The following is an 11,228-nucleotide window of genomic DNA, read 5'->3' on the forward strand; positions in this document are numbered from 1 at the left end:
TGTGCATGCCCAATTGGGCATGTGCTTCGGCAGAGGGGAAATAGTGCCCTTCCCAGTGTTGCTCGAAGGTTCTAATACTACAGCAGTTTAGCTTCTGTTGTGGGTATCTGTAGGTATATGACACCACAGTTTTATATTTACATTTATTAGAAAGTGCGTACCTGGGGGGAGGCCTTTGCCCAGCAGTGGGACACGCAAGGCTCCAAATAATAATAATAATAATAACTCACATACTCCTTTGGCATACTAAGGTGGACTCAGACCGAGCTGGACGCCCTGGATCGGAGGGTCCGGTCACTGCTCGCCACACATCGCATGCTACACCCACGCTCGTCAGTTATGAGATTGTACATCCCACGGAAGTGTGGAGGCCGAGGCTTCCTAAACGCCAAGGATCTCCACAACCGCGAGGTGTACAATCTCAGGAATTATTTCCTTAACAACGAGTGTGGGATGCATCGTGATGTGGTGGCAGTAGACAGGAACCTCACGCCGCTCTCCTTGGCAAACGAGAACTGGCGCAAACCTGTGGTACTAAGTACTGCGGATCGCAAGGCGGCATGGGAGAGTAAGGTGCTACACGGGCGGTTCTACAAGGCCCTCACGGGACCCGATGTGGACCTGCTCGCGTCGGTGAACTGGTTACGATTCGGGGACCTCTTCGGAGAAACCGAGGGTTTTGCCTGTGCAATTGCGGACGAAGTGATGATGACGAACAACTATCGGAAATATATCCTGAAGGACGGTACGGTCGACATTTGTCGGGCATGCCGCCGTCCCGGAGAGTCACTCAGGCATATTATCTCCGGTTGTTCTCATCTTGCTAACGGCGAGTACTTGCACAGACATAACCTCGTAGCCAGAATTATTCACCAGCAACTTGCCCTCCTATACGGCCTTGTGGACCGCGAAGTGCCGTACTACAAGTACTCACCTGCGCCAGTTCTCGAAAATGGTCGTGCCACGCTCTATTGGGATCGATCTATCATCACTGACAGGACTATTGTAGCCAATAAGCCTGACATCGTGCTGATAGATCGATCGCAGCGCCGGACCGTGCTCGTCGACGTCACCATCCCCCATGATGAGAATCTCGTGAAGGCCGAGAAGGACAAGTCCAGCAAGTACCTAGACTTAGCCCACGAGATAACCGCTATGTGGGATGTTGACTCGACGATCATTGTTCCTATAGTCGTGTCAGCGAACGGTCTCATAGCGAAGAGTCTCGACCAACACCTAGAGAGACTCTCGCTGGGTGGTTGGATCAAGGGTCAGATGCAGAAGGCGGTAATTTTGGACACGGCGCGTATAGTACGTCGATTCCTCACTCTGCGGCCCTGACCACCGGCAGCTTGGACCCTGCCCCGCTGCCGGCGGCACCCTAGGTTAGGTTTTTTATAATGTGTTTATATATTTTTGTTATGTTTTGTAAGTGTTTTTATATTTTACTTTTATACTCACATTGTAAAACCCTAACCTAAGACCCTAATTGAATACAGAGAATAATAATAAGACTTCAGTAGCGCCATCAACATGGAGTTTGGTGTCGATAAATGTGCGGTTATGCATGTACAGCGGGGGAGGGTTGTAAATTCAACAAATTTACAACTTTCTGAGACAATGTCTTTCAGATCTATCTCTGAATCAGAAACCTATAAATACCTTGGTATGTCACAGTCGTTGGGTATTGAGGACGAGGGTATTAGACGGTCAGTGAAGGAGCGCTTTTTCAGTCGGCTCACAAAAGTCCTTAACAGTCTTTTGTCAGGAGGCAACAAAGTGCGCGCCTTCAACGCCTGGGTAATGCCCCTCCTCACATACTCCTTTGGCATACTAAGGTGGACTCAGACCGAGCTGGACGCCCTGGATCGGAGGGTCCGATCACTGCTCACCACACATCGCATGCTACACCCACGCTCGTCAGTTATGAGATTGTACATCCCACGGAAGTGTGGAGGTCGAGGCTTTCTAAACGCCAAGGATTTCCACAACCGCGAGGTGTACAATCTCAGGAATTATTTCCTTAACAACGAGTGTGGGATGCATCGTGATGTGGTGGCAGTAGACAGGAACCTCACGCCGCTCTCCTTGGCAAACGTGAACTGGCGCAAACCTGTGGTACTAAGTACTGCGGATCGCAAGGCGGCATGGGAGAGTAAGGTGCTACACGGGCGGTTCTACAAGGCCCTCACGGGACCCGATGTGGACCTGCTCGCGTCGGTGAATTGGTTACGATTCGGGGACCTCTTCGGAGAAACCGAGGGTTTTGCCTGTGCAATTGCGGACGAAGTGATGATGACGAACAACTATCGGAAATATATCCTGAAGGACGGTACGGTCGACATCTGTCGGGCATGCCGCCGTCCCGGAGAGTCACTCAGGCATATAATTTCCGGTTGTTCTCATCTTGCTAACGGTGAGTACTTGCACAGACATAATCTCGTAGCCAAGATTATTCACCAACAACTTGCTCTTCTATACGGCCTTGTGGACCGCGAAGTACCGTACTACAAGTACTTACCTGCGCCTGTTCTCGAGAATGGTCGTGCCACGCTCTATTGGGATCGATCTATCATCACTGACAGGACTATTGTCGCCAATAAGCCTGACATCGTGCTGATAGACCGATCGCAGCGCCGGGCCGTGCTCGCCGACGTCACCATCCCCCATGATGAGAATCTCGTGAAGGCCGAGAAGGACAAGTCCAGCAAGTACCTAGACTTAGCTCACGAGATTACCGCTATGTGGGATGTTGACTCGACGATCATTGTTCCGATAGTTGTGTCAGCGAACGGTCTCATAGCGAAGAGTCTCGACCAACACCTAGAGAGACTCTCGCTGGGTGGTTGGATCAAGGGTCAGATGCAGAAGGCGGTAATTTTGGACACGGCGCGTATAGTACGTCGGTTCCTCACTCTGCGGCCCTGACCACCGGCAGCTTGGGCCAAGCCCCGCTGCCGGCGGCACCCTAGGTTAGGTTTTTTATAATGTGTTTATATATTTTTGTTATGTTTTGTAAGTGTTTTTATATTTTACTTTTATACTCACATTGTAAAATCCTAACCTAAGACCCTAATTGAATAAAGTTGATAATAATTAGGTTTTTTATAGTGTGTTTATATGTGTTTTTTATTGTTTTTATGTGCTTTTGTATTTTACTTTTATATTCATGTTATAAACAACCTAACTTAAGAAGAAAAATAAATAAAGAAATAATAATAATAACGTACCTACCGCACACCTCTCGACACCCCTGAGCCGCTCACACCGGTGTTGCCCTTGAGCCATCCTAGATGTCGCTTTTTGTGGGGGCCCATCTTGTGAGGGCGAGTCACCGTCTGCCGGAAATAAAATTGCATACCGTTTTATTAGGCAGGCGTCCGGTTTTTTACCCCATAGCTCAGTTCTTAGTCCATCGCTTTCACCCAATAACCTAGTTCATTTTAGATTCCATCAACTCTCAATAGTCCTTACACCCTGGCGGGTGCTGCCTCTGCGTGCGTCCCATGACACGGGCAAGGGCAGCCTCCGCTCGGTGTACCCCTTACATTTCATTAAAGTGTCAAAAGGGCCTCTACGTGTTGGCTTCGGCTCCGCGCACGCCTCCCAAAGGTCCGGAACACCATTGTTCCGTGATGGGAAAGACGTACCTACCTATATTGATATTTTGTATATTTTTTGTCAAATCATAGATAGAACAGAGAACTAAAACGTTAAAAAATTAATATTCCGGAAAGTGCTTATTAAAATTTAAAATGCAAATTCCGAGATATTTGCCAAGTTGAGTAAAGTATTTAATATAATTAAGCATTAGACTCGTGATCTTTTTCACGATAATGCTTGAAATGGATCTTATTTACATTATTTATCTGGATTGACTGTGAAACGGAATTCTAAAGTGAATGCTGATGAAGCTTTAAAAAGTATATTTTGTCTGAAGCTATTATTAGAATTTCAGGGTTCTAAGAGCGTTTTCACATTGTTCGATCCGATATCGGGTGTCGGAAGGAAGTAAAATGTAAGATATTGTGTTTCTCTGTATTTATTTATGCATTTAATAAATCATTATTACTAAAAAACGAAAAATAACGCAAAATAGGCGGGTTAATACCAATGGCGCTCCCCTGCAGCTGTTTTTGTCATATAAGCGCCTTCCGATATCGGAAAGGTGCTTCCGATAAATTCAGCCATGTCGGAGCCCCCCGTCAGCTGTCGGGCCGATAATATTTGTTTGTGTGCGTATGTGTAGGCATAATGTTTGTTGTAGTGTGCGTGACGGCGGTGGGGCGCGCCCCCGTGGCCTGACTACGCGGGTGTAGGATCTTACATCCGATATCGGATCGGACAATGTGAAAACGCTTTAAAGGAAAATTGCCCGAATATTATACGCTATGGTGGAACACGTATCAAAAATAGCAATTTTGTTTTCTGAATTATTTTTATCACTGCACACCCACATTCGAGAATTACTGTTTTGTCCTATGGTTGACTGGTAGAGAATGTCTTAAGGTATAAGTGCGTCATTTGTACTTGTATTTGTATTCCTATTTTTTGACGACCGGTCAGGCCTAGTCGGTCACTACCGACTTTTAGACAGGGTCAGGGTAGTGACCCTATGAAACCAACCTGGGTTCGACTGTGTGATGAGCACAGATATTTGTTCCTGAGCCATGGATGTTTTCTATGTATTTAATAAATATTTGTGTATTATAAAATAATCGTTGTCTGAGTACCCACAACACAAGCCTTCTTGAGCTTACTCAATTGTTGTAGGAATGTCCTATAATATGTGTTTATGTATATTCCAGCTCGGTGGCACCGCCTACAGTCCCTTCAGCGCGGCGTACACCGGCGGCGTCCCCCCCGCCTCCTACTGGTACAACACGTACCCGCAGCAGCTGGGAGGCTTCCTGCAAGGCGTGCAAGGCGTGCAAGGCGTGCAGGGCTACTCCTACGGACAGTTTGGCTACCAGCAGCAGTATATGGGGTACGTTTAACCCTATAATGGTCAAGATTAAATACACGTCCTTAAAATCCTAAAATAAATATTCTGCTTCATCATCATCTTCCTCGCGTTATCCCGGCTTTATTCCACGACTCATAAGAGCCTTCGGTCCGCTTGGCAACTAATCCCGAGAATTGGCGTAGGAACTAGTTTTTACTAAAGCGACTGCCATCTGACCTTCGAACCCAGAGGGGAAACTAGGTATTTTTGGGATTTATCGAAAAAACTTACATTTTCTATCTCCATGTTATATCAAAGAAATTAATGGATACTTACGTAATGAATTTTCTTTATCAAACAGAATATCATGAACAAAGCAGCGCAATAATTGCTTTACTGCCTAAAGAGAATATATAATTACTATGTACCTAAATAAATTAGTGTTTGCTAAGTTTGCTTTGGCGTGACGTCTGTAAACTGGGTGCAAACAGACTATTTATTATCCTTTGTCTTTCTGGTACATACCTTGTTGTTCATTTTGCTGCATTCGTTTTTACGTTTACATGTTTATGCAAGTGGCTGACGGTCTTTCCACCGCTATATAATCGGCTGACAATTTTTTTATTTATAAAAGCATCTAAACAATCACCTGACAAAGTATGAAACGAGAGGCGATAACTGAAAAAAATTTTTTTTACATATACTCGTATCATGTGGTCAATTGACGGTCTTTCCAGCGCGATACAACCGGCTGACAATATTTTTAATTCACGATAGCATTTAAACTATCATCTGACAAACAGGCCTGACATTTAGAGAACAACTAGATCTACATTTTATTTTATTTTTAAAGTTTGTATCTACCTTATAAATAAATATGATCTACATTAGATATCGACTTGATGTGACTTGGATATCTAAGTCATAACTGAATAAAACATTTATTTACATACAATATATATACAGTGGTACTACTAAACGAAATTAATAACTAGCTTAAATCTAAAATAGGCCCTTGAGGCATTGTACCAAGGATGCTGGCGGCATTTCCTCGCTGTATCGCAATACTGATACGTTGTGCGAGGTAGCCGCCAGCTCTTCAGTCATAACTTGTCGAAATCGTTCAAGAGGACCTCCAGAATCGCGGACACGTCAAATTTGACATATCTATCTTACAAATTTCTTTAAATTATCCGTATCGTAACTTGTTGAAGTCTAGTAGAAATCTCATTCATTTTCCGAATCGAGCCGATAGTATCAAGCGGGCGATGACTGACGATATTTGCTCCTGGCCCGCGGTCTAATTAGTTGCCTTTGGAAAGAAAAGTAGAGTCAGCGATAAAAGTTTGTATTAAAAATGAAATTTTTGCCATAATCTTATTTAAAGTATAATTCGTCAACAATTTACCATTGGATATTAAACTATAGTTCTGAAATAAATTCATTTTTAAACATTTTCATGTATGGATCAAAACATCAGTGCTGCTCAGTAAGTGACATTACAAATTATTACACATACAATAAAGTTATGCTCTCACTTTAAAACGACATGCTTAAATTACATGACACTTGGCATGGACATTTACGTTAACATACTCCATACTCGTATATCTAAGTTTAATAGTAGTTTTTGTTGCTAAAAATCTTTATACAAAGAAGAAGCAAGTATAAGTTTTGTGTGTAAAACTTTGTTTGTAACTCGCTAATGTCTTTGTATTAAAATATCTAACAACTAAAACTAAACTAGGTACCATCAACCGCAAAAATGAATGAAATCATTCATAATTTCTCCATGCAATTTCACTGTACCTGAACCAAAAAAGGTCTGGTTCCAAGTTTGGTTTGCTTTCAAAATTTCATACTGTTACATTACAAGTGTCAATAGGTTCATTGTAAAAAAAAAACGATTGGTCTGCTTTGGTACAAAATACATTTTACTTGAATGTTCATGTCAATTCTCACGTTATTTAAAAATGTTGTTTTATATTGAGAGCGTAAACGTCGTTATATGGCGGCAGTTCGTGTGGCTCTTAACTGGATGCTGTTAAGCAATAATGTGTCAACCCACATTAATTTTTCAATAAGATGTCAACTCAAAAAATGGACGCTTAAAGTTGACATTTTATTGCAAAATGGATGTGGGATGACTCATTTTTGCTAAACACCATCCAACTATCCCAAAGCCCAACATGGAATAAGTGTGTTGGGATAAGATTGAACGGGTTTTTGACGAGGGGTAAGATGAAAAGTCGCCCGTAATGCTTTGTATTTACATGCATTTACTTTTTTTTTCAAAAATCCATCAACTTATGGGTTATTTCTACTCAGAATCACAATGGCTATCGATTCAAAAAGAAAAAAAATGTGTCCCAAAAAACATGTCAGTTTTGTAACGCATTTTCACATACATTTTGTATGGATCGTTACAAAACTGACATCCAAAATTTGTATGAAAAACTGGGGACATTTTTTTTCTTTGTCTCAATCAATAGTACTCGTGATTCTGAGTCTAAATAACCCAAAAGTTGATGATTTTTCCAAAAAAAGTAAATGGTACCATTTTTTCTGAAGACCTCCATCGGCATTCGGACGATTTTATGTCTTACCCCTCATGAAAAACCCGTTCAATCTTACCCCAACCTACTTACTGCTAAGATTTTATGTAATAGTGTTGTCCTACTTCCAGAATGGGCGGAGTGCAATTGCCATGGGCGCTCGGCGGCGGCGTTGGCGGCGTCGGCGGAGTCGGCGGTGTTGGCGGCGTTGGCGGCGTCGGCGGGGTCGCCGCCATGTCACAGCCGCCGCAAGTGCTGCATTACCCAGTGCAGCACTTTCAGGTGCAGCCGGTGAGTGCTGGAACTTCTGCGGCGTTAGCATGATCGCGTTTTTATCGCCTGTCGTGTCATGCGTCGCTTTCGCACTTACTTGTTAGAGCGCGATAGAGGATAAAGAGGCGTCCATGCTAACGCCGCTAAGGCACCCTTAAAAATACCGCGCTGAGAACAGATTCATATAGGCGTCAAAGGAGATGAGGGGACGAAGGCAAGAGTCAGAGGGCCTATCGTGAACCACGTTCGATGTGTTGCCTCCCTGTCACACTTACGTACGAATTTACAAGTGCGAGAGAGAGGCAACACATCGAACGCGGTTCGCGGTAGACCCTCAGTCTGGCACTGCGGAACCAGATATTGCTTCTGGGACCTTGCCATGATGTCCTTATTGCGATTCTGTTTAGGATCTAAACTGAATTGCAAAGGGACGGAGCTATGCGACTTTTATAACTCCGTCCTTTAGCAATTCAGTTTAGGTCCTAAACAGAATCGCAATAAGGACATCATGGTAAGGCCCCTGGTCTGCGGGTTGTCACTCCGAATACGGCGCTATATGATCGCGCCTGCATGTTTCCGTCACGGCAGGCGATGTGGTGGAATATGTTCTCATGAAGACCCGTCACGAGCTGACAGCATTCTGTGCCTGACACGAGCTTGACCGGGTTTTATTTTATTTACGTGCACGTGCAAAAAGACCATTTACAAATCTCTTGCTCGTGGTTTCGTAAGTAATCTTCTTCCACGCGTTCTCCCGGTATTATGCCACGGCTCATGGGAGCCTGGGGTCCGCTTGACAACTAACCCCAAGAATTGACGTCGGCACTAGTTTTTACGAAGGCGACTGCCATCTGACCTTCCAACCTGAAGGGGAAACTAGGTCTTAATACGATTAGTCCGGTTTCCTTACGATGTTTTCCTTCACCGAAAAGCGACTGGTAAATATCAAATGATATTTCGTATATACATAAGTTCCGAAAAACTCATTGCCGAAGCCGGGGTTTGAACTCGCGACCTCCGGATTGAAAGTCACATGCTCTTACCGCTAGGCCACCGGCGCTTTTTTTTGGGTTCGTAAGTAATAATTTAAATCGTGAATCTTCTTTAATCTTTGAGGTTCCCATTCATTTCCAGCTCATCTGATGATGCACAAGAGGCGGCCATAGGAACTTTATGATAAAACAACGCATTCTAATAGTTATAGGTTTTGTTAGAATTATCTATGAGTCTTGAAAGCCTGTTGAAAGAAAAGTACAGTCAGCGATAAAAGATTGTATCAAAAATGAAAGTAAATAATTAAGACTCGTTTTTTCCAGATTAGTGAGGATGAGTGGCTCGCACCGAGCCTGCTGGTGTGAGGGCGTGGGTGCTGCTGCCGCGCCGACTGCGTCTAAACCCCCCCTCCCCCTCCCACTTCAACCCCCTCTTCTGTTAGGGCCGTAGCCAAGACAATCGAATATCGACGAATGCCTATCGAAAAGTAAAATATCGGACAGAAAAGACACATTATCATTTAGTTATTTATCACATCGTTGATATGATGCGACAACCCACAAGCGCCCAGCAGGCGTATCATAGATGGTTTTATCCATGTGATAAAATAACCATCACTGTTTAACACCGTTAGGTTGAAAGTGTCTGATAATGTCTTTATCACGTTGTCACGTAGACAAGAGCCATCATATATTTCGTCACTATTGAAACGTCATTTCGATCGGCATTTTCTATGAACGATTGTTATTTGGCTACCTCTGTTCTGTTCTAAAAGTATATCTAGTACTAAGGATGTTTCGGTGGGTGAGCTCTTTCTTTGGGCTTAAAGCCGTTTAGTGTAACCCGAACGGGTCGAAAAGGCAATGTGAGTCACTTATCGAATATTTGGTTTCTATATGCTTATGATTATATCTACAGAATGCATAAGAAATAATTTTAAAGATATATTATAGATATTCATATAATAAGCTAGGTTAAGGCGAACCACGCGGGCCCAATATGGTTGCGGATGGTAATTCGATTTACGAATGCGTAAAAAGCACAAGTATAGAGTAAGTTAGAGGAAAAATGTAGATTTTTGGAAAAATGTTTAGTAGGAATGTAGATGACTAGGCAGCCGAGTGAGAGGTTTTATAAAACATTTTATATTCCGTTGGGCTGCGGCGTGCGGCATGCGCTTTACACGCTGGTGCGGCAAAACGCGGCGTTTGTTTACCCGGTGTGACATTTGAGCGTATAAAATCCATTAGGGAATTCTGAATTGACATGTTTTTAACCGTCGTGAATTTTATATCATTGTGATATTAACGCCATCTAGCAACAAAGATAAATAACTTTGAATTATTGTAGACGACAAGTTGTAAAAATGATATGCAACTTAGTCAACATCACCTATATTTTCATCATATAGGCATATAGAAACGTTTTTATACAGCTGTTCGCAGGTGTCAATCTTTAAAACCGTGGTAACTTAAAGCGCACTAGCGTGGCATGCAACATTGTGGTATGCAACATTGTAGCGTGCAACATTGTGGCATGCGGCATGCGGCACGCCTACTCCTGCTAGTCCGGATCTTGCCAAACAAACACGGCCGCGACTTACTTACTTAAACATGGTTGTGTCTATACTTAACGGATACACTTAAAAGTTCGAGGGAATACCGAAAAAACTTAGTGAAATATTAGATTTATTTATTGAATAGGTGGTTAAGAAAGAAAAAATATTTATTGTTTAGATTTAAGGGCATGTAATCGTCGTAGGTAATGTTCGTTCGTTTCGGCCGCGCGCCGCACTGGCGCTTGTCGCTTGTCATCCATCGCGTCGCTGACACGATGCGTCTGTCGCATGCGACAATCGCAAGCGCCCAGTACAGCTGGCGGTACATCGTCTTTTTTGAAACTTTTTGAAGGTAATGTGTCTATCCACAATACCTAAAAATTCGATATTAATATTTTGTAAATGGTGTATTTTATATATTATATTGAGAAAGTTATCGTTTTATTGATTGTAGTTAATTTGTTTTCATCTATTAGCTTTCTGTTGGGCATTAGTCAAACTTGAGAGACATATCGCTAGTAAAATATTTATATATTATTATATATAGTTCATTTAAGATAAGGGTCGAATCGTTGAGTCAATTGTGTCATCCAGTCAATCGAAAGGAAACCGAGCGAAGCGAGGGCTTTTATGCGCGCCGGTTAGAGGTACGACCTCAAGCACATTACATAATACTATAGCATATACTTTACTGCAACATTATTTTTACTATACAAATATACCGCGTCAAGAAAAAATCAACTCTATATACATGCGTTGAGAGTTGAAATCGTTTTGCTAATGGCGCGATTTGACCCCAAAAGATAACTCGTAAACGCAAATCGCGAGTAAAGTTGCCATAGTATTAAGTTCGTGCAAGGCTACGATATTAAAGTAAGAAACCAATAGATAGAAAATTTAGATA

General features: G+C 42.8%; 1 protein-coding gene across 1 annotated transcript in view; it reads left to right on the forward strand.

Annotated features, from left to right (window-relative positions):
* Nucleotides 1-9,219, forward strand: part of LOC134802407 (nucleolysin TIAR) — a 107,377-nt gene extending 98,158 nt beyond the window's left edge. Inside the window, exons 7-9 of the mRNA XM_063775063.1 lie at nt 4,809-4,987; nt 7,632-7,791; nt 9,090-9,219. Of these exons, the coding sequence (XP_063631133.1) occupies nt 4,809-4,987; nt 7,632-7,791; nt 9,090-9,131 (381 nt within the window). The 3' untranslated portion in view covers nt 9,132-9,219. The remainder of the gene's footprint in view (nt 1-4,808; nt 4,988-7,631; nt 7,792-9,089) is intronic.
* The last annotated feature ends 2,009 nt before the right edge of the window (nt 9,220-11,228 follow it).

This window comes from Cydia splendana, chromosome 24 (genome assembly GCF_910591565.1).
Source record: "Cydia splendana chromosome 24, ilCydSple1.2, whole genome shotgun sequence".
Taxonomy (NCBI): Eukaryota; Metazoa; Arthropoda; class Insecta; order Lepidoptera; family Tortricidae; genus Cydia; species Cydia splendana.